The following is a 24378-nucleotide window of genomic DNA, read 5'->3' on the forward strand; positions in this document are numbered from 1 at the left end:
GGTTGCAGTTCCGTCTGACTAATGTGTCCAGGTTTCAGACAGTCTGAAACCTGGACACATAATTCAAAACCCCGTCCTTCCGGGTGAATCCCGAACAGGTGGCAACCCTAACAAGAACTGCCACCCGGGACAATGAGTCCCCTAGGATGTTTATTGTTTATTCTTTGAAAGTGAGTAGAGTTCAGGCACAGTGGGATTATATTTCCAAGATTTTCCAAAAGGGGCGTTTTGTAAACTTTTACAAAGCTTCTGTAACGTTAAAAATTCTTTATAACCAAGAAAATGGCCGCCTTTATAGAGAAAGCCTATGTGCTAAGTCACATGACACGCTACTTCCTAAGAGTCGTCCATAAGCCGCCATTTTCTTGGAGTCCAGGACTAAGCGAAGGGTGAATTTTCCGGCTACAGTACAATGGCTGCCTGAGCAGACACAAACTAGTCTCCTGCTGTCGGATCCAGGCTTTCCGGGTCGTCGGTGGAGATTGTAGTGGTAGGAGCGGAGCCGGAGGCTGTGTACAGGGAGTTACACGGAGATGGTGTAGTGACAGTGTAGGCAGTACTAGAGCCATAGGAGCCCTCCATACACAAGTGACTGCTGTGTACAGGAAGAAGGATGGAGCAGGAGGAGTACTACCTGGAGCTCAGTGACAGGCCAGTCCTGTTTGAGAACGCCACCAGTGTCAACTGCGTGTTCTTCGATGAGGCCAATAAACAGGTAATACTGTGCTGTATTCATATTATCTGCCCATTGGAGAGGGGGTACACTATATATAGAAGAGAGGCGATCCCCATATGAGATAATATTGTGCTGTATTCATATTATCTGTCCATTGGAGAGGTGATCCCCCCCCCCCCCCAATGCATATCAGATAATACTGTGCTACTGTGCTGTATTTATATTATCTGTCCATTGGAGAGGGGGTACACTATAAATAGAAGAGAGGCGATCCCCATATGAGATGATATTGTGCTGTATTCATATTATCTGTCCATTGGAGAGGGGGTACACTATATATAGAAGAGAGGCGATCCCCCATATGAGATAATATTGTGCTGTATTCATATTATCTGTCCATAGGAGAGGTGATCCCCCCCCCCCCCCCCCAATGCATATCAGATAATATAAATACAGCACAGTAGCAGAGTATTATCTTTCCATAGGAGAGAGGGGGTGCACCGTATATAGAAGAGAGGCGATCCCCCATATGAGTTAATACTGTGCTGTATTTATATTATCTGTCCATTGGAGAGGTGACCCCCCCCCCCCCCCCATGCATATCAGATAATACTGTGCTGTATTCATATTATCTGTCCATAGGAGAGGTGATCCCCCCCCCCCATGCATATCAGATAATTCTCTGCTACTGTGCTGTATTTATATTATCTTTCCATAGGAGAGGGGGTTCACTATATATAGAAGAGAGGTGATCTCTCATATCAGATAATACTCTGCTGTATTCATATTATCTGTCCATAGGAGAGGTGACCCCCCCCCCCCCAATGAATATCAGATAACACTGTGCTATATTTATATTATCTTTCCATAGGAGAGGGGGTTCACTATATATAGAAGAGAGGTGATCTCTCATATCAGATAATACTGTGCTGTATTCATATTGTCTGTCTCCAGTCTACATATAAAAGAGATGTGATCCTCCACATCAGGGAATACTATCCTGCACTCATATTCTCTGTCTCTAGGAGAGGGTCATACTTATAGCTGGGGCTCAGGGAGAACTCACCTTCTATACCTAGAGTGGTCAGTTTTTAATAGGAAAGGAAAGGGACTGTCAGGAACACCAGACATTTCACATAAATTAAGCAATACAAAGAGAACAGGAGACTTTCTCATACCAGTACATGGTATAGCAGGCACCCATCTCAGGAATGTGAAATGTTGGGGTAACGAAGACTTCTGTTGGCCAATGACTCCAGAACACCAGAGGATCCACATGGCAGCCAGGTGACAAGCGTTTTTAGGAGGTGAGCAGGGTAAGCGCACACATTTCTCTTAGCCTGGATTTCCTTTTAACCGACTGCCTAACACAGATATACATCAGCAGAATGGCACAGGCAGGCAAAGCCATACGTTGCTTTGAATCCTGCCCCCTGGCACGCGCCCGCCATGGTCTCTGTGACCGTGCCCACAGGACCCGCGGACTCTATGTCTGCTGGTGTCCCGTGATCGGGTCACAGAACGGCAGAGCTAAGGGAAGCACGGAACGGCAGTGATGTGTCACGGAAAGCCACGCCCCCAACGGTTAGAATCACTCCCTAGGACACACTTTAACCCCTTCCCGCCCTCTGGTGGTTAACCCCTTCACTGCCAGTCACATTTACACAGTGATCAGTGCATTTTTATAGCACTGATCGCTGTATAAATGTGAATGGTGTCAAGTGTACAATGTGTCTGCCATAATATCGCAGATCGCCGCCATAACAACAAAAAAATAAAAATTAATAAAAATCTATCCCCTATTTTGTAGACGCTATAACTTTTGCACAAACCAATAAATATACGCTTATTGCGTTTTTTTTTTACCAAAAACATGTAGAATAATACGTATCGGCCTAAACTGAGGAATATTTATTATAGCAAAAAGTACAAAATATTGCTTTTTTTTTTAAAAATTGACGCTCCTATTTTTGTTTATAGCGCACAAAATTCAAACCGCAGAGGTGATCAAATACCACCAAAATAAAGCTCTATTTGTGGGGGGAAAAAAAGGACGTCAATTTTGTTTGGGAGCCACTGCGCAATTGTCAGTTAAAGCAACACCGTGCCGAATCGCAAAAAGTGGCCTGGTCATTTGGCAGCCAAATGGTCCGGGGCTGAAGTGGTTAAAATAAAGTTTTCTTTAAGTCCGGGTTCACAATTCTGCAAATTGGATGTGGGGAGTGTGATCAGCTCTGAAAAAAGCAGGTTCACACAGCTCTGCGGCGGCCGTGGTCCACACTGATAAAGTGTCCTGTGCGTCTCTGGCTCAGTTTAAGGTCCAAATTCAGGCGAAAATTCTGACCTGATTCCCCCCTGAAACGGAGAACAGGGACGCAGCGGACCCCGTGTTGCGTGCCGTGGCTGCAGCTAATGTAAACTTAGCCTTAAGCAGTATTATCCCAAAAGCAAACCTTTATTGTATCGCAGCTTGGCAATTCTTATGCCTCATACACACGATCGGATTTCCATCGGACAAAGCCGTGGAATTTTGTCCGAAGGGCGTTGGCCGTGAACTTGTTCTGCATACAAACGGCAAATAATTGTCGTCCTACAAACACGAAACAACGTGTTTTTTCAGCGCCACCCTTTGGGCAACTTCTGCTAATGTTGTCTTATTATTAGCATTGCTTCTGAGCATATGTGTTTGTACTTTTGGAATTTTTTTTCTGAAGGGCTTCTGTACACATGATCCGATAATGCAACATCACAGATTTGTTGTTGGAAATTTTTAAAGCATGCTATCCAACATTTGTTGTCTGAAAATCCGACAACAATTGTCCGATGGAGCGTACAAACGGTCGGAATCTTTCCGACAAAACCCTGCCATCACACAATCCCATTGGAAAATCCGATCGTGCGTACGGCCTTTAGATATGATGGCTGCATTCGTTTTCTTTTTTAGTCTCTTTCTTCTATTTTCATTTGGTGATCCTGCCAGCACGTCTGTCTTTCAAAAGACCATGCGGTCTTCCAGAAGTGTGAGTTTAAGGAGATGAGACAAACCATTTAACACTGATTGGGGTGCAACAATCGCCATTTTATTCTTTAGGATCTCTGCTAAAAACGATTTTTCTAATGTTTGGGGGTTATAAGTGATTTTCAAGCAGAAAATACTGGCCTGGATTCAAGAAGCAATTGCGCCTGTGTAACCATAGGTTACACAGCGCAATTGCTTACTTGCCCCGGCGTAACGAATGCTCCTGATTCAGGAACCTCGTTACGCCGACTGCAGCCTAAGATCTGCGCGGCATAAGGCTCTTATGCCCGCATATCTTGGGCTGCATTCTTGCGATGGCCGCTAGGTGGCGTTCCCGTTGTGCTCAGCGTATAGTATGCAATTTGCATACTAACACCGATTCACAACGTTGCGCGAGCCCTGCGTACGCAATTTACGTTGTTTGCGTACGGCGGTTTTTGCGTAAGGCTGCCTCTGCTATTAGCAGGGGCAGCCAATGTTACGTCTACCCGTCGTTCCCGCGTCGCGAAATTTGAAATTTACGTAGTTTGCGTAAGTGAATGGCGCTGGACGCCATTCACGTTCACTTTGAAGCAAATGACTTCCTTGCGACATCATTTGCCGCAATGCACGTCGGGAACGTTTCCCGACGGAGCATGCGCCCTACGATCGCCGCAGGAACGCGCCTTATTTAAATGATTCCCGCCCCCTACGGGATCATTTAAATTGCGCGCGCTTACGCCGGGCATTTTGCCGGCGCACACGCAATTTACGGAGCTACTGCTCCGTGAATCGCGGGTAGCGCAGTAAATTTGCAGGGGGCGCAGGGCAAAAACGCTGCCCTGCAAATAAGGGGCAAATCTACCTGAATCCGGGCCACTGATTTTAACTTTTAAAACAAAAAAATGCCAGAAAAAGCCTGCTCTTAATGGACCATTTATTTTATTGTGTTATTTTTGATTGGAGTGTTACTTTAATAGTTGTGTCTTTTACATGCTTTGTGTCTTTTACATGCTTTGTGTCTATCTAGAGCTCCTGCCTTGCATGCAAACACACAGAGCCCATAACTTCCTCCATGGAGTCAGACGCTTTCTCTTGGCACGCATTTCCTTTTTTCTATCATTTTTCTTCAGATTTTTCACATGATCTCCTCCTGACCATGCCAGCTATCGCTCACGCTTTATTTCTGTATATTGCATTAAGTAGCCGCTCGCTGCTCATCATTAACCAACACCACTTCTCTAACAGTCCATCTCCTGGAGGGCTCAGCTGCTTGTTCTTATAGGACAGTAATACAGGGGTCGACAATATACGGGCGCCAGGTCGCATTGGCGACAAGAAATTGTGACTTGGCGCCCGCCGGTAATTGAGGCCGCGAAGCCGCGGCTTCAATAACCGGCCGCGGTGGGTGCGCACGGAGGCACAGGATCCTGTGTCTCCGTGCGCCCCCACCTCGCGACGGCCGGTAATTGATGCCGCGGCTTTGTGAAGTCCCAAGCTCTTCCTTCTGTGAGCTGGTGCCATCTGGTGGTGGCCGTTGGCATTACAAGTTAAACAGCAATTCTAATGTGTGTCATTTTTCACTATTTTCACTGCCATCTCCTTCCCTCTAATTAGAACCCCCCAAACATTATATATATTTTTTTATTCTAACACCCTAGAGAATCAAATGGCAATCGTTGCAATACTTTCTGTCCCCCCGTATTTGCGCAGCGGTCTTACAAGCACACTTTTTCGGGAAAAAAAGACACTTTTTTAATTAAAAAATAAGACAACAGTAAAGTTATCCCAATTTTTTTTTATATTGTCAAAGATAATGTTATGCCGAGTAAATTGATACCCAACATGTCACGCTTCAAAATTGCGTCCGCTCGTGGAATGGCGACAAACTTTTACCCTTTAAAATCTCCATAGGCGACGTTTAAAAAAAATCTACAGGTTGCATGTTTTGAGTTACAGAGGAGGTCTAGAGCTAGAATTATTGCTCTCGCTCTAACGATCGCGGCGATACCTCACGTGTGCACCGTTTACATATGCGGGCGCTACTCACTTATGTGTTCGCTTCTGTGCGCAAGCTCGTCGGGACGGGGCACATTTTCTGGCTCCAAAACATCGGTTTTGGTATCGGGAGCATTTGCGTGAGTACCGATAATTGTGCAATTGATTAGTATTGGTGCGTCCCTCAAAAATATGTATGTACTGTATATATCATTTATTTTTATTCTGCCCTGCCATACTGTACACTTTAATGACCTACTTGCTTGCTTGCTTATTTACACAAATTCTCTTCTTCTCCTTAAAGGTGTTTGCGGTGCGCTCTGGAGGGGCCACAGGGGTTGTGGTCAAGGGCCCAGAGGACAGAATTCCCATTTCTTTCAGGTAACCTAAATACATTTTAGTTTTATTTTATTCATTTATTACAGGTATTTATATAGACCTGACCATTTACACTACTGTATACTGACAGTATGGAGGCGTCACTAGCAGTGTCAAACCATACGATTGGATTGTTTATTTCTGAATGGTCAGATCTTTGGAAGATATATTACACACCTCCATGCAGAGAATGTCAGGTAATTGTCGCCTCTACATGGTGGGACATGTCACAGGTATATGGCTGACAGAAACAGTACCAGTGTTTTAATTTTGACATCAAAATTCAATTTCATTTCAGTTGTATTTTAGTCATCTGAGTTGTTTGTCTTATTTTAGTCGACTAAAATCTCCAGTACGTTCTAGTTGAATAAAATCCAATGCGTTTAGTTAAATTGTAATGCATTGGTTAAGCATTTCTCTAGAATTGCCAAACTCATTATATACTCCTGGACTAAAAATCTAATCGCATGTTATTATTTATGGTATTAAAGTAATATTGAAGGCGTGTTTTTTTTTTTTTTTTTTTTTTTTTTTTTTTTTAATAACAAACCAGTTATACTTACCTGCTCTGTGCAGTGGTTTTTCAGAGCAGCCCCGATTCTCATGTTCTCTGTTTCCCGCCGGCGCTCCTGCCGAGAGCCAGCAGCTTGCTATGGGGGCACTGAAGCAGGCTCCCTCCCGAGCCGCTGATCTGCATGTCCATTCAAACATACCTCTCTCTCTAACAAGAATATAAAGAGAAAAAAAAGTGCAGCGCAAAATTCAATAAGAATATATATAAATCTATATATAAATCTATATACCGTATTTATCGGCGTATACAGCGCACTTTTTTGCCCTGAAAATCAGGGCAAAATCGTGGGTGCGTGATATATGCCGACACCAGCTTCCCGCGCCGAGTTTGAACCACTGCGCCGGCATATACCGAGCGCAGTACACTCGGGTAAAGTCGGGCAGGCTCGGTTCCTCTCGCGGTCACGTCCTGGACGCGACCGCGAGAGGCGCCGAGCCTGCCCGACTATACCCGAGTGTACTGCGCTCGGTATATGCCGGTGCAGTGGTTCAAACTCGGCGCGGGGATCGAGCGGGGAGGACACCACCGAACCTGCAGACGGCCGCCGCGCAAGACACCAAAACTGTAAGTACTAAAATGTTTTTTCTCCTACGCCTTCCAGGACGGCACACCAGAGAGATAAGGGCTCCTCCCACAGGAAACACAATCAATTGACAAGTTTGGTATAAGTTCCCACCCACCCCCTTGCTCCTCAGTATTTTGATTGTGTTTCTCCCGAACACAGCGGCACGTTTGTTGTTTTATATTACCTGGAGACGGTGAGGTCGAAGGGTACCCCTGTTGAGGCAGGTTCAGGGAGGCCGGGGAGAGCTGAACTAACCTGTTGGCTTCGGTCGCTCACAGGTCGCCACAAAGATATGCATGGGCGCTCTGAGCTGTGGTGAAAAAGCCATCGTCCCTCTGCAAAAAAGCCGCCACGATACTGCTCTCTCCTTCCTGGGGGGGTTGCCACTAAGGAGCATTGCGCTCCAAGCCTCTCTCTGAGAGAAACGGGAACCGCGCCACCGGAGCGTGGGCGTTTCCTTACAGGGCAACCCGGAAGTGACGCTTCGGCGTGGAGAGCAGCGTGGAGCGGTGGGGTCGGCGGCGGATAAACCCTAACACAGGTACCGGCAAGCCAAGGACCCAGCCAACCTCCTCATGGAACAGGAGGAGAGGAAGGCAAATGTGACTGCAGGCAGATCCAGGTCGGGGTGTGGTGAGTACTAATCCCCCTTGGAAAGGGAGGAGGAAAGGGAGTGAGAGCTCCTGGCTTTCAGGGGTCTGAGATCCCGGAGCCAGCCAGAACAGGCTGGAGTTTACCTCTCAACACCCTTTCCCCTCCCCAGTACAAACCTGCAGTCCTAGGGGAGGACAGAGTAAAGTGTATATCTCTTGTCTTTAATCTCCCCAGCGGAGCCCAGGAGACCCAAATAAACAATCTCCTGCCGCTACAGGGCAAAGCTCCTCTAAAAATAAATGTGTGGGTACTGTAAGGATAAATTCCCACCCAAAGCCCTTTTGCTAAGAATCTTTTAAAAACTTTCCGTGTAGCCACCAGGCAGCCAGTAACTTAAGGTCTGACATAGAGGAGCTTATCCCTAGAGAGGACACATCCTCCCAGGAAGGCCTTGTCTGAATGGGATCTAGTGCCCTTCCCCCCCCACTTTCACAGTCATTCCCTCTAGTCCAGTAAAGGAAACTAAGGAGGACAGGGAGGTTAAGGGGGAGCCGAGCAGAATAGGACGCCCCATTCACCCTAGTGGATCTGGGGGGACTTCTGCAGGAAAAAATCGGCCTCTGAGGACCTTATAGAAGTCCCTAGAATAATCTCATATAAAGGCCTGAGCAAGGCTCAATCCAGGGTGGTGGTTTTTTTATCCACTCCATTAATCCCTAAAGGATTAGAGCCAACTGCCATGAACCTGACAGCTTACAATGGTGCTGTTAGAGGTTTTTAGCCCAGCAAAAACCTACCTCCTAAACTCTTAAAGGGGGGTGGACAGGCACTCATAGGGGACATCTTAAATGTATATATATTACCCCTGAGGAGGTTGCTTATTAGTGGCAACATCTTCCCAAGGTCCAACAGGTGTCTGATTGCCCATCATCTCCTCCTTACACTGCTACTATATCTATCAGTGTATAAGAGTTAATCAATAAACCTCTGGTGGCTTAGGCAACAAAACCACCAGGGCTGTATGAGAAGCAGAAAATGTGAGCCTGAAACCCTTAATTAAGAGTTTTTTCTCTGCAAACCTCTGTGTTAAGGCTATGAAAATTAGCCTGTATTTAGTATGAAGCCCTACAGGTGGCTGATTGCCTCCAGCCTAAGATTGTGATCACCTCTGCATTAGAGATCTAATTGATCGCTGGGTCTGTGCTCGTTAAGGCCTTAAAGGCCTGGACTCGCTCCCACCTGTGTGTATGGATCAGCTACAACTACTCAGACTTATGCATGGTAAAATAGCAGCTACCACTATTGTGGTATGATCACACACCTCAGACTTCCATTATTGGAACTACCATATTCCTCCACTGAGGGAAGGATTAGTATCTGGAGTTCAGGCTCTGCCTAGGATAGATTGTTGGCCTGACCGCATCAGAAATGTTATCCTATGGCTCACTAGAAATGCATAATGTTGATTATGTAATGGCACACAGTTGCTTACCAAAACGCATAACATTGAAATGTTGGTAACACTTCTATTGTATAACCATACACCATTGCTATTCAGAAATGCTCAACATAGTTTACTGATAGTAATATTTCTGTGGGTTATGCGACTTTACAAGGTTGCTAGTCAGAAACGCACAACATTGGAAGTTTATCTTGTGTCTTTTCTGTTATATAAATATCCTATGGTTCATCAGAAATGCATAATATTGACTATGTAATGTTACACTACTGCTTATCAGAAACACATGTCTTTGAGTGACTGATAGCGACATTCTGCTGGTTATATGACTGTACAATTTTGCTAATCAAGAAAACGCACAATATTGTAGTGGATATTTATGTAGGTTAAGTGACCGTACACGGTGGCTATTCAGATATGCACTGAATTAAGCTTTCAGTTGCTAGTGACATTTCTGTTGATTAGATGACCCTACAAGGTTGCATTAAGTAACACATTAAGTGGTCAGCAACATTCTGTTGGTCATATAACTGTACAAGTTTCTAATCAAAAAATGCATAACATTGTATTGCTGGGAATGACACTTCTGTGGGTTCAGTAACTGTATACTGTTGCTATTCAGAAACGCACAGCATTGGGCGTCTGGCTAGTGACTTTTCTGTTGAGTGGCCGACAACATTCTGTGGTATAGCTGTGCAGGTTCTCTAATCAAAAAATACACAGCATTACTGGCAGAAACGCACAGCATTGAGTTTTTACTAAGTGACATTTCTGCCGGGTATATGACGGGGTTGTCTTGTTAAACAGAAATGCACAATGTTATTGTTGGTAACGTTTCTGTCTTAGGTCCCATACCCTGTTAATGATTTGAAGTGTGTTGGTGCCACTCTCTGGTCATGACTGCAGGTGGTCTAGCACCAGCAATACACAGTTGGGGGGCACATATGTCTTTTTGTGTGGTCATACTGGCTATGCGACTGCTTTTTCGTGACCATCGAAAATACGCAAGAGGTGTTAGTAATTTTTCTGTTGGTTATAGGACCGTACTGCGGTCGGTATCAGGAATACACAACACTGAAGCTGTCCTTGTCTTCCTGTTTTTGAACTTATTACCTTAGTTTGCTGTACATCAGAAAAACACAGCATTGGAAGGTGCCCGTGTCTTCTGTGTTTAATTACTTAAAAAAAAAAAACGCCATAATTGCTATTGTCCTTTCAGTTGGATGAAGGACCCTAACCTATTAAGCATCAGAAGCTCACATTGGAGCCTCTGTCCCTTCCCTTTGCTTAGGTTACATGGTATCTTATTACATATTAGAAATACACAACATTCTAAGTTTGATTTGTGTCTTCTTTGTCCTACAGGTGACTGTATATCAGAAAATATAACAGTGAAAGCTGGGTGTGTCTTCCTGTTTTAATGTTCCATATTAAACCTAAGCTGGCTACCCTTCAGAAATTTAAGATTTATGACCTGTATATCTGTGATATTAATTATATATCTGTCACTTTATTTCAGACCTTATTTTCTATACACTTGGAAGGAACAGGATTTCTGATGGCAAAAGATTCAGTCCTTTACATCTAGGCATGCCAGAGACATGCCCTAGACCGGAACCCAGTAGGGTTATAGGACACTAGAAGAAGGTCATAAAAATCACCTATCATGGTTATAAAAAAGAGGGGTTACGCTGTTAGAAATTGGTTGCTTGAGGATACAACATCAGAACTTATCTGACTAGTTCACCCAATCCGATAAATTTACAGCTCGGTATGTATCCTTCAGGTCACCCCATTGGACGAACTGGATGTGACTAACCAATATTCGATTCTTACTCCTACTATAGAACTAACCCTATGGTAGGGATCTGCTTAACTTGGCACTTTCTGGTGCCTGGAGTAGATTATGCACTCAGACGCCGTGTATTTACAAAATATTGTATTTTGTTGGCGTGCGGCACTCACGTAATTTGCCCTGAGAGTGTAGGGCGAATTGTGCCTGCGGGTTGTGCACAGGGGTGCTGTTGAGAGTTGCTTCCCCTGATACCTTTTGTTTTATATGCCAAAAAATGCAGTGGTTACTCGCAGTTCTTACCAGGCTCCTTCATGCATAGTTTAACGCATCTGCCAGCAGGACTATAAGGAGCTGGGGGATATAGAACAGATTCACATCTGACATGTCAGCATTCAGATGGGAAGAGAACCAGAAGTTGGAAATGACCAGGGGGTGATTGGACTTACTTGCCAACAGGCTTGCATAGCAGCCGTTTTTGACCTGTCTAGCAGTGTGCGTTGGAGACAGGGGGTTGGTCGGCACAAGTGGGCGGGCGCAGGAGTGAGCCACGCCAAGACATCCTGTGGACCTGACACTGACCAGTAGGTGTCCTCTCTATAGAGGCACATGCATTCTGATGAATGGAGGGGGGCAGGTGAACTGAAGGGGAACCACCCCTCCTTGAAGGTGCAGGAACACACCAAATGCCCTACTTGGGTACATACCTGCCCAGTCATTTGAGTCCAGGGAATAAGCTTTCCATAATCTAGTATCCTTGAGTGGGTTGATTTCCTTGTCTCACCATGACTATGGCGGACAAGAAGGGGACCCACAAGGATTGTCCTTCAGGAGACCCTTTTTTTCTAAACCATTCTCCTGAACAGACCACTGGCTTGTAACCAGATGTTTTTTCTTGGTCGATCAGAGTAGTTCCTTGTGCCACAGAACAAATCTCTGATTAAACTTTTTGATGATCCTATGCAGCAATTGCAGACATTATTGACCACGATGGCTAGAATATTGGCACAGCCAATCCTTCTATCTTAAATAATTCACAGGCTCTCAGATTTTTCTTTAAGAGCACATGCCACCTAGGTCCTGCATCCGAAATGGAGACAGGGACATAGGTGGAGCGGACCTGCAGGTCAATTACATGATCCAGCTAGGATACCTTCATCACACACTAGGTAGTGTAGGTGGTGAAACAAAGTCAGACTCTGACATTTAGCAGAAAGACCTTGCAGGCAAGGGTCCCACCCTAAAGTAGGCCTGAGTTCTTTTATATCCTCTCTGGTGTGCCGTCCTGGAAGGCGTAGGAGAAAACCTACGTTAGATCTACCGGTAACGGTATTTCTACGAGCCTTCCAGGACGGCAGGCCTACTACCCACCCTATGTAAAGAAAGGTAAGCTATATGCTAAATGGTAAGTACCGATGGGGTGCCCCTTGTGAACCAGTTCAAGATTACTTTATTAAATACTGAGGAGCAAGGGGGTGGGTGGGAACTTATAACAAACTTGTCAATTGATTGTGTTTCCTGTGGGAGGAGCCCTTATCTCTCTGGTGTGCCGTCCTGGAAGGCTCGTAGAAATACCGTTACCGGTAGATCTAACGTAGGTTTTTTACAGGAATGCGGGTCCACATTAGGGGTGCGCGCTATACGCCGGAGCGCGCAATACCCCAATAAATACTATATATATATATATATATATATTAGTATACAGATCAATCCATATATGTGAAAAAATACATTTTATAAAGTCCAAAATATGTGAAAACGAATTCCAAAATTGCCAAATAATAGGAATCTTCATCAGGTGATGGTTAAAATCCAAACTTAAAGTGATCTCTCCACCAATAAGAATGGGTACTCTCACCTCCAAACATGGACCACTGTTTTACCAGATGGTCAATTAAGCAGATTTCTCAGCATGGAAAGCCAGCAAGCAGGATGCATGGATCAATTCCTCACAAGTCAGTAGTTAAACCCGACCATACATGGAAAAAGGAATCAAGATCGAAGTGCTCTCTGCTGAGCTAAAAAAATGTATTTAAAAAAAATATAGCACAGGCTACTCACATTAGCCAAGATAAAAAACGGCAGTAAGAAATGTCAGATCATTTAAAAATGATCTTTCTCTTTCGTTCATAGACGGACACAGCATCCTTTGACCTTAGGGTTATGCTTCTTCCTACCAGGAGATTTAGGCAGAATTCTACAGCACTTAAGGTGTTAAAAACTATCCTTCATGCCGCTCCTCCCAGGGGGCGTGGCTCCCCCAGGCATAACCCCCACTCTGCTTTAGCAGCCTCAGTTTGTTTCTGCCTAACCGTCAGGCTCTCTCTGGAGTCCTGGACTCTGGAGTTTTTTCTTGCAAATTTTTTTGCATTTTGCGAGTTTTTTCCTCGCTTTTTTATTTTATTTTTATTTTTGAATCCTGCGATTCTTCTATCAACAGCCGACTGGGTGACAGGCTGGGTCCTCGACCCTTGTAGTCCCCCCAGGTTCGGCCTTCGAGCGTGTGCCGGCCCTCAGCTCCGCTTTGGGACGTCCACGACAGGCCCCATTGCTCCAGGGGCGGCCGGGGAACTTCGGTTCTAGGGCACACATATGACCGGTCTCTATGGCCTTGTCACAGTGTGTCTGGCTGACAACCATGCCGTTCGCGGACGTTGGTTCTGTCTGGGATACCTCCAGCCGGGTAGTCGCAGGACAGGTAAGTAGTGGCCCCTTACTCAGGTAAGTGGTCTGGCTGGAATGTTTTCCCTTGGGAGGTCGACTGAGGGTTTTTCCCTGCTTTCCTCTCTCCCTTATTCCTCTCCCTCCTTCCCCCTTTGGGTGACGGCTGTGCAGGGGTTTTTTTTCTCTGGGGCTCATTTTTTCACTCGTGGTATGGCTGGGGCTGTTCTGTGTCACTGCAGGGGACTGTGGTGGACATTCTGGGCATTTTTGTGTGTGCTGTGTGCTGTTTTGGTGTACTGTCATTTTTGGGTACACTGTCTTTTTAAAACTGCGCAACGGCGGCCATTTTGCTGGAGCCGCGCTTGTATTATTCGGCGGCCATTTTCTTGTGGCCGGCGCCGTTTTCAGCACTAGTTCGGCCTCTAGTGGCCGTTTCGGTGGGGAAAAAAGACCGCGAATCATCTGAGGGGACAGACGCAGCGCTGCAGCTTCTCCTCAGCACACACTTGCCTTCACAGACCGCGCTGTACCAGGGGGGTGGTGAGTCTCAGGGGGCCCCATACTGTGCTCTAGCGGCCGGGAGGTGACCTGTGGGGGACTTTTTTCCTGCCATTGGCAGTGGGGGTGACACGGCAGCTGCAATATGGAGCCTGAATCAGGCCCCTCATTCCTTACAATGCCGGAATTAACCCTTAGCGCCCCTTCCCCTGCCACATCTGTTGAGTCGGTGTCGGCTGTCCTGGAGTCTTTTTCTCACCAGGTTTGAAGCAGCCAGTGCTCGGTTGGGGGGGTAAAAAAGCGCCCGCCCCGGAGGCTGTTTCTGGGGATATCTCTGACGCAGAATCTGATGCTTCTGGTTCTGTCATGTCAGAGGATGCGGGCTTAACCCACATGGACAGCGAGGATGACTCTGCTGCGGAGTCTGCTGACAAGGAATTTGTTGGAGCTCTTATTACTGCGGTGCGTGAGACTCTTCATTTAGAGGATGTGGCGGAGACACCAGCGGTGTCAGTCCCTTTTGGATTCCGCAAACCACCGCGTACCGCTAAGGTATTCCCCTGTGTTCCTTATTTAGACAATATGTTGTATAAGGAATGGGATACACCGCAAAAGGTTTTTTACGGTTCCTAAAAGCTTTGCTACCTGAAAGGGCGAAGCTCCTGCTGCCGTTACCCCCTGGAGGAGGACTTTTTTTAAAAAAGTGGGTCACTCCTCCGTCGGTGGACCCTCCTGTGTCCAGACTGAGTAAGGCTACTATGTTGCCTGTGGAGGGGGCTCCTGCTTTCAAGGATCCCGCTGATAGGAGAGTGGAGGCCGTGGCCCGCTCCCTGTTCTCGGTGGTGGGTTCGGCGGTAAGGCCGGCTCTGGCCGACGCCCTGGTTGCTCAGACGCTAACTGAAAGGGCGAAGTTCCTGCTGCAGGATCTGGAGGTCCAGGGTGCTTCCGAGTCCTCTAGGGACCTGGCTGAACAGTTGATTCAGGGTCAGAAGTTTCTCTGCGAGGCGGATATGGATTAGATTCCTTTGCTTTCCAGGGCTTCTGTCTACGCAGTGGTTCTGCGCCGCCTTATATGGCTGAAGTGCTGGTCGGCTGACCAGTCCTCAAAAAAGGCCTTGGTAAATTTGCTCTTTAAGGGCGGACGGCTTTTGGGGGCATCCCTGGATGACATCATTAAGGATGCCACTGGAGGTAAGAGCACCTTGCTCCCTCAGTCGGGGAAGGGTAGGGAACCTCGCCGCAAGCAAGGTCCTACTTTTACTACCCCCTAAGCGGTTTTTTCGTGCGCCAGCGCGGCTGGAAAAGGTCCGCAAGGTGCAAAAGCCCTTGCTGCCGGGCGTAAGCGCCCCTGGTTCAAAAAACCGAACAAGCCTGCGGACAAGCCTGCTTCCGCATGAAGGTCTGCCCCCGCCCGGGTCTCGGGTGGGGGGACGGCTTCACGACTTCGTGGATCGGTGGAATTCTCTTCTATCCGACCGTTGGGTTTGCGAGGTGGTCGCCTCTGGGTACAAGATAGAGTTCCTTTCTTGTCCCCCAAACAGATTTTTTTCCATCCAACCCCCAGCTTCCTCCGGATCGTCGGCTAGCCCTGTCCGGGGCTGTCCAGGATCTTCTGGACAGGGGGGTGGTTTTGCCGGTCCCCTCGCTGGAACGGTTTCGGGGGTTCTACTCCAATCTGTTCGTGGTCCCCAAGAAGGGAGGGGTTCGCCCTATCCTGGACCTAAAGGCCCTCAACTCCTTTGTCAAGGTGCAGCGATTCAGGATGGAGTTGGTCCGTTCTATCATGGCGTCCCTCCACCAGGGGGACTTCATGGCGTCCTTAGACATCATGGACGCATACCTGCATGTTCCCGTTTGCACAAGCCACCAAAGGTATCTGCGCTTTGCGATCGAGGAGGACCACTATCAATTCGTGGCCCTCCCGTTCGGGCTGGCGTCGGCACCACGGGTGTTCACCAAGGTGCTCGCCCCGATCCTGGCCTTGCTACGGCAGCGAGGGATCGCTATCGTGGGATACCTGGACGACCTTCTCCTGAGAGCTTCTTCAGGCTCAGAGTTAGAGGAGGACGTGTCCATCACGTGTCGGACTCTGCAGGAGTTCGGCTGGTTTCTGAATCTCAGAAAATCAGTGTTGGTTCCGTCCCAGAGGCTGGAACACCTGGGGCTGGTTTTGGATTCGGGGGAGACAAAAGTGTTCCTCCCATCGCAACACCTGCTGACCCTGCAATCTGCAGTGAGACAGTTGTTGACCCAGAAGTGGTCATCTCTTCGCTTCTGCATGCGGGTTCTGGGTCTGATGGTGGCCTCCTTCGAGGCGGTTCTGTATGCCCAATCCACACCAGGGTACTACAGAAGGAGATTCTGTCACGATGGGACAGGGTCCCATCTTCTCTGGATCGCCAGATTCGGTTGAGCCATCTGGCCTGGCATGGTGGCTGACGTCTCCGGTGCTTCGGTCCGGGAAGTCTTTTCTTCCGTGCCGCTGGACAGTGGTCATGACGGATGCCAGCCTCTTCGGCTGGGGGGGCGTCTGGGGCACCCAGTCAGCCCAGGGGCGCTGGACTCGGGAGGAGTCCCGCCTGCCGATCAATATCCTGGAGCTCCGAGCAATCAAGCTGTGCCTTGTCAGGTGGTCGCTGGAGCTACAGGGCCGTCCTGTCAGGATCCAGTCCGACAACGCCACGGCCGTGGCGTACGTCAATCATCAGGGCGGCACAAGCAGCTCGGCCGCGGCGACGGAGGTCGCTCACATACTTCGGTGGGCCGAAAGGTCCGTTCCGGCCCTGTCGGCGGTATACATTCCGGGAGTTCTGAATTGGCAAGCCGACTTCCTAAGTCGCATGACTCTGGATCAAGGGGAGTGGTCTCTCCACCCGGAGGTGTTTCAGATCCTGTGCCAAAAAATGGGGCACTCCAGACGTGGACCTTCTGGCGTCCCGTCTCAATCGGAAGGTACCACGGTTTGTGGCCAGGTCAAGGGACCCGTGGGCAGACGCGTCAGACGCGTTAGTGGCTCCCTGGGGTCAATATCACCTGATTTACGCCTTCCCTCCTCTAAGGCTCCTACCCCGCCTGCTGCGCAGGGTGGAAGCCGAAGGTATTCCAACGATCCTGATCTCCCCGGATTGGCCGCGTCGCTCTTGGTACGCGGACCTGGTACGTCTGGTGGCAGACGCCCCCTGGCGTCTGCCTCTGAGGGAAGATCTCCTGTCTCAGGGCCCGATCTTCCATCCTGCTTTACGGTCACTGGCTTTAACGGCGTGGCTGTTGAAAACCAGGTACTGAAGGACCGGGGCCTGTCGGGCCCGGTAATCTCTACCATGCTGCGTGCACGGAAGTCCACTTCTCGAAAAATTTACCATCGTACATGGAAAGCATACATCTCTATGTGTGAGGAGATGAAGTGGCACCCCCGTACTTACGTGGTGTCCCGGATCCTGCTGTTCCTACAGCGGGGAGTGGACCAGGCTCTTGCCTTGAGCACGATCAAGAGTCAGATTTCTGCTCTGGCTGTTTATTTTCAGCGTCCCTTGGCAGCGAATTCTTTGGTTCGCACGTTTGTGCAGGGGGTCCGGCATGTGGCCCCCCCGGTGCGCCCTCCGCTACCTTCTTGGGACTTGAACTTGGTCCTCTCGGCGCTTCAGCGTGCCCCCTTTGAGGACATTCGGGAGATCCCCTTGCTGACTTTGTCGCAGAAGGTGGTCTTTCTGGTAGCTATTACCTCTATCAGACGAGTGTCTGAACTGGCGGCCTTGTCTTGCAAGGCCCCCTACTTGGTCATCCATCAGGATAAGGCGGTGCTGCGCCCGCAGCCCTCTTTTCTTCCGATGGTCGTTTCGGCCTTTCACATTAACGAGGACATTGTTGTTCCATCATTATGTCCTCAGCCGAAGAACCCGAAGGAGGCCTTTTTACATTCTCTGGATGTGGTTCGGGCCCTTCGAGTTTACTTGTCGGCGACAGCTCCGTTCCGGAAGTCGGACTCGCTGTTCGTGTCTGTGTCCGGTCCCAGTAAGGGCCTGGCAGTCTCGTCGGCCACCATTTCCAGGTGGATCCGACAGGTTGTGCTTCAGGCCTACGCCCTGAAGGGGCGGGCGCCTCCCTTTCGGGTCATGGCGCATTCGACCAGGGCGATCGGGGCCTCCTGGGCTTCCGACACCAAGCCTCTGTGTTACAGGTGTGTAAGGCAGCGACCTGGTCGTCGTTCCACACTTTTTCAAAGTTTTATAAGGTGGATGTGAGTGCATCTTCTGATGCCTCCTTCGGCCGCAGGGTGTTACAGGCGGCAGTTTAAGGTTGGAGTTCCTCCGTTGAGTAACTCCGGTTTTGTTTGGGGTGTAACCTGTTTTTGCTGTGTTATTTTCCCACCCCTCGAATTTTTTTGACACTGCTTGGGGACGTCCCTAAGGTCAAAGGATGCTGTGTCCGTCTATGAACGAAAGAGAAAAAAGGATTTTTGTACTCACCGTAAAATCCATTTCTCTGAGTTCATAGACGGACACAGCACCCACCCCTCCTTTGTTTGTACTGCTTGTTACGAACTGAGGCTGCTAAAGCAGAGTGGGGGTTATGCCTGGGGGAGCCACGCCCCCTGGGAGGAGCGGCATGAAGGAAAGTTTTTAACACCTTAAGTGCTGTAGAATTCTGCCTAAATCTCCTGGTAGGAAGAAGCATAACCCTAAGGTCAAAGGATGCTGTGTCCGTCTATGAACTCAGAGAAATGGATTTTACGGTGAGTACAAAAATCCTTTTTTTCCAAGGATGGCAGCGAGCGACGTGTCTCCAGGCTTCTTCCACCCCGTACGCGTTACGTTATTGCAACTTCCTCTTGTTTTGGATTTTTGTGAATATCCTGTTAGTGTCCAGCTTGCATTATTGGTGGAGGAGGTTTTTTACCTTTTTTTCACCATTTTTACTATTTATATTATTATTACCATTTTATATATTTTTGCGCTGATTGCACCCCTGTTTTTGTATACCTCTCTCTCTGCCTCTGCCTGCCTCTCTCTCTCTGCCTGTGAAGGCAGCCTTATAGAGTCCACAAACTGGTGTGTAAATCTATCTGAAAATCAATCAACCCTTCATTTCTTGTGACTATAAAAAAGGAAAATATACTGCGCTTATCTGAACAAAGTGAGCTGCTACACAGCAATCTGACAAAATTGAGTAAAGTGGTAAGTGTAAATGTAGCGCTAGTGGTAATGTAAAAAAACTCAATCAACTGAGCAACTGAAACAAAATGAACAAATTGAACAAAAAGTCCATAGAAGTGAATAAATGGTGTGAAACCGTGTCCATCAATATATACTGGAGATGGATGCTGTATAGATCATCATGGAACCAAAATTCCTTCCCGCTCTAAGAAGTAGATGGAATGAATGGAATACCCTTACCGGAACTGGTGGATCTAACCGTCAACGACAGTAGATCGTACAGGCATGAAAGCTCCCAAACGAAAAAGTTGACTGGTCTGCTGATTCTGCAGGGCCACAAGCTTGACCACCCTGGAACTCGACAATCATTCGCTGGAAACCTCTCACTGGGTAGATGGCAATCCAAATGACAGGAATGGACCAGGAGAACCGTGATGGCTCTTTTCCTTCCGGCAGGTGTTATAAATAAAAAGAACCAATGCCCACAAAGTAAGGAACGAAGGTGGAACTCCAAAAAACTTAATCCAGCAGGACATGCAAGGAAAAAGAAAACAGGGGCTCCCAATGGTGCAGGTCAAAAATAATCTGGGGTTTATTGTAATAAAAACCAAACATAAATGACATAAAAGTGATCACAAAATAGAATAAAATGGATAAAGGCAATATGGGGAGTAGGTAAACCAAGCTTGTAGGGATGCTTTTCTTCAGCAGGGAAGCTGGTCCGAGTTGATGGGAATATGCATAGAGCTAAACACAGGGCAATCTTAGAAGAATCTGCAAAAGACTTGAGACTGGGATGGAGGTTCACCTTCCAGCAGGACAACAACCCTAAACATATAGCCAGAGCTACAATGGAATGGTTAGATCAAAGCATTTTCATGTGTTAGAATTCCAGAAGTCCAGACCTAAATCCAATTGAGAATCTGTGGCAAGACTTGAAAATTGCTGTTATCAGACGTTCTCCATCCAACCTGCTGTCTTGCAAAGAAAAATAGGCAAAAATGTGACTATAGAAGTGCAAAGCTGTTAGAGACGTCCCCCAAAAAAGGGACAAGGTGGTTCTACAAAGTATTTGGCAAAATACAAATGCACGCCACACTTTTCACACATTTATTTGTAAAAAAAAATAATTGAAATCCATTTATAATTTTTCCTTCTACCTCACAATTATGTGCCACTTTGTGTTGGTCTATCACATAAAATCCATTTACGTTTTTGGTTGTAACATGAAAAAATTGTGGGAAATTTCAAGGGGGTATGAATACTTTTTCAAGGCACAGCAAGTGAGATTGTTGAATTATTTATGTCTGTATTTTTATTTTCTAGAATGGAAGACAAGGGAGAAGTGAAGTGTATCAAGTTTTCATTAGGAAACAAAATTCTTGCTGTGCAAAGGACTGTGAAAACTGTGGTGAGTCGCATGTTGATCTCTGAATGGCAATGCTGTGCCAATCTCATGTCCTCCTGTATGCCTATTTTCCCTAAAGTGTGAAATCAAATGTTATCCTGCATCATCGTAAAAATAATGGGTCAGCCCTGCAAGTATAAATGTGGGAGAACATTTGAAAGCAGCCCTCCTTTGTACATTGGTAAAGTTCAGACATCATTGCGGTTCTGTAACCCAAGGGCTGTTTACATATCCCAGTAATTATACAAAAATAGCCAGAAATCATACAAAGCCAGCCGTCGTACAAACATTAAAAATAAATAAAACAGATCGTATTTTTATCTAAATAGTTTGATCGCTGTCATCACACACTCTGTTTTGGTTTCTATTTCCTAGGATTTTATCAACCTAATTCAAGATTATTCTCAGCTAGAATATTCACAGGAATGTAAGGTAAGGGTTTTGTATTGTGTTAATATTTACTGGTTAATACGCTGTAAATATAGACTGTATAATATTGTGTTTGTAAAAAAAAAAAAAAAAATTTAACTCTGCAAACAAAATAATCAGAATATAAAATTATTCAAACGGCACTTCAAAATACCTGAATACAAGTTGGCAATAAACCTAAAATAAAACCTTGTTATGTTATCTTAGAATATTGTGAAAGAATATTGTGAAAGCCAATATATATATATATATATATATATATATATATATATATATATATATATATATATATATATATATATATATATATATAGTGTGTGTAATATATACACACACACACACACACTATATATATATATATATATATATATATTTCTTTCTCGTACATCACGGGACACAGAGCAGCATATTCATTACTATGTGGGTTATATGGAGTACCTTCAGGTGATGGACACTGGCAATCTCAAACAGGAAGTGCCCCTCCCTATATAACCCCCTCCCATAGGAGGAGTACCTCAGTTTTTTCGCCAGTGTCTTAGGTGTTGGTCATGGAATAGCTTGTCTCCTACATCCTTGGGATCAAGGCAGGCTAACCGGATCTGTCCAAGGTGCCTCAGAGCCAAAGTGGACAGTACCCGGGCCCCAAACCGTGGGGTTTTGCCCATAATGCTTCTCTTTTTAGAGAGCTGGACCCTGGGCCCAGGACTTAGAACCTCTGCGGTACCTAAGGTAACCTGTTTGCCAGGGTGCTATATGGGCCCAGGACAGTGGGTTCCTTTTTAGGACCCCAGGGCCTGAAGGTCTAGTACGCCACCCACGGAGATGGGGGAAGATTGGACCGCTTGCTATGCAAAGTCCTGCGGCATGGAGCAGGTAAGAAAGGGGGGGCCTGCGGGACTTGGTTCGTCGGCAGGCTCTCTAGGGAGATCTTTGGGGGATGTGCCTGAGTATGCTCTTGCATTGGCAGTTTTGGGCCACTATGTCTATCAAAGAGACAGGATGGTCTGTGTATGGGCTCCCATGTGTGATCTTCCTAAAGATATGTGTTGCATTGTAAATTGTCTGCTGGGCGCTGGGTTGGGAAAGGAGCTGTGTTAGCTATGCTTTCCCAGGACTGGGGGGTCAGTGACTCACCTGAGGCCTTACCTGTCTGGGTGCCGTGCGGTGTCCTCCTCCAGCATGTCAGACGCTTCCGGCGTGGCCCCATCCTCCGCAACAGGGGCGCGCGCGCGGGCGCGCGCCCTGTAATATAGGCGCAGGGTGATGATTCGCGCCGTTGTGGAGAAAGAGGGGCGGGACATCCGGTCTCATAAAAGGAAGGGGCGGCCCTTCCTCTATGCTGTGTAGCTCAGTTGCTTGCTGAGCTTGAAGGAGGAGGACGCAGAGCGGTTGCAGTGCGGCTGAGGGCACCCAGTGGCGCAAGGAAGTATTGCAGTTCTGGTGAACAGAACTAGCTGTGTGGTTACTAGCCTAAAAAATTCCTTATACAGCAGATGGATACTTGCAATTTTTTGGAGGGAAGATAGCATGTTTTCATAAAAAAAAAAAAAAAAAAAAATATATAGGAAACATACTGGTCTTCCCGTTTTGGTTTTTGGACGTTAATTGTTAATACCGTTCCCTAAAACCGTACTATTATTTTCTCCTAGCTACAACCATCAAGGGTTGTAAGCAGGGGTACCTCGGTATTGTACCATGGCTTCCAAGGGTTCAGGATCAGGGGGTACAAAAGAAAGGGGCCCCCCCTCAGATTCTGACGGTTCAGATCGGCCTATGCCGGTACTTTCCCCACAGGTTATTACACCATTGGGCACCTTGGTTAAGCCATTAGGGAGATCTGGTGCTGAGGCTACATCAGATCCACCCAACCCTGTGTTTATCACAGAGAGTATGCTAGCCGCCTCCTTGGAGGGGCTAGAGAAAAGATTGGCGGCTATGATAGCCAAAACTACACCGGGTAAAAAGCGGACTAGGTCTCCGTCGCCTGAGTGTGGACCCTCAGATGCTGAGGTTCTCTCCCCGGGGGGATTTGAGTTGCAGGAGGATCATTTGGACCGGGACCAAATTGGTTCAGAGGTTGAGGGTTCGGCTAATGAAGAACCTTGCTCGGCCTCCCAAGCGGAAAGCTTCTGGGTTCATTCTCTGACAGACATGGTCCACTTGGCGTTTAATTTGCCTTTACCGGAACCTCAGGGTCTGGCCGTATCATCTTTAGGCTCTTTGAAAACGCCTCGCAGTAGCGCTGTTTTTCCAGTCCATCCTCTTTTAGAGGAAGTAATCTTCCAGGATTGGGCACGACCAGACAGAATCTTTTTACCACCTAAAAAATTTTCCGTCGTCTATCCTATGGAAGAAAAATTTGCCAAAAAGTGGACTCTCCCAGTGGTGGATGCCGCCATCTCCTGTGTAAATAAGTCCTTGACTTGCCCGGTAGAAAACATACAGGTGTTTAAAGAACCGGTTGATAAGCGTTTGGAGACGCTTTTAAAAGCATCCTTTACTACGGCGGGTGCAGTAATACAGCCAGCGGTGGCTGCTATTGGAGTTTGTCAGGCACTAACAGACCAGACAAGACAAATGCTTAAGGTTATTCCGGCCCAACAGGCGGAAGAATTATCTGATATTCCTAGAGCCATGTGCTTCGCGGTGGATGCTATAAGGGATTCCATCCAGCAAGCGTCTCGTCTGTCACTATTTTTAGTACATATGAGAAGGCTCTTATGGTTAAAGAACTGGGAGGCTGAGCCCCCATGCAAAAAGCTCCTGGCAGGGTTTCCCTTCCATGGAGAACGACTCTTCGGAGAAGATCTGGATAAATACATTCAGACTATTTCAGGTGGCAAAAGTACACTTCTACCAGTAAAAAAGAAGGTCCGGGGACCTGCGTTCAAACGGCAGCTTCCCCCTGCTCAAGGGCCCGCCAATTCCAGGCAGTATCGACGGCCTCCTGCGAGATCATACTTTAACAATAAGCCACCAGGACAAGCCTTTGGAGGCAAGAAGCAGTGGTATCGTAAACCAGCAAAGACAGCCCCTAAGTCTGCCTCATGAAGGGACGCCCCCACCCACGAAGGTGGGGGGAAGGCTGCGTCTTTTTTCAGAAATTTGGGAGACCGACATTCCCGACAAGTGGGTCCGGTCTTCCGTGGCCACAGGCTACAAATTAGAATTTCTAAAAATCCCTCCACCTCA

General features: G+C 47.2%; 1 protein-coding gene across 2 annotated transcripts in view; it reads left to right on the forward strand.

Moving 5' to 3' along the window:
• The first annotated feature begins 365 nt into the window (after positions 1-365).
• Positions 366-24378, forward strand: part of RMC1 (regulator of MON1-CCZ1) — a 61709-nt gene continuing 37696 nt past the window's right edge. For both annotated transcript variants that reach the window (XM_040354072.1, XM_040354073.1), the window contains exons 1-4: positions 366-715; positions 5977-6053; positions 20676-20760; positions 21133-21189. In XM_040354072.1, the coding sequence (XP_040210006.1) occupies positions 614-715; positions 5977-6053; positions 20676-20760; positions 21133-21189 (321 nt within the window). In that variant the 5' untranslated portion in view covers positions 366-613. The remainder of the gene's footprint in view (positions 716-5976; positions 6054-20675; positions 20761-21132; positions 21190-24378) is intronic.

This window comes from Rana temporaria, chromosome 5 (genome assembly GCF_905171775.1).
Source record: "Rana temporaria chromosome 5, aRanTem1.1, whole genome shotgun sequence".
Taxonomy (NCBI): Eukaryota; Metazoa; Chordata; class Amphibia; order Anura; family Ranidae; genus Rana; species Rana temporaria.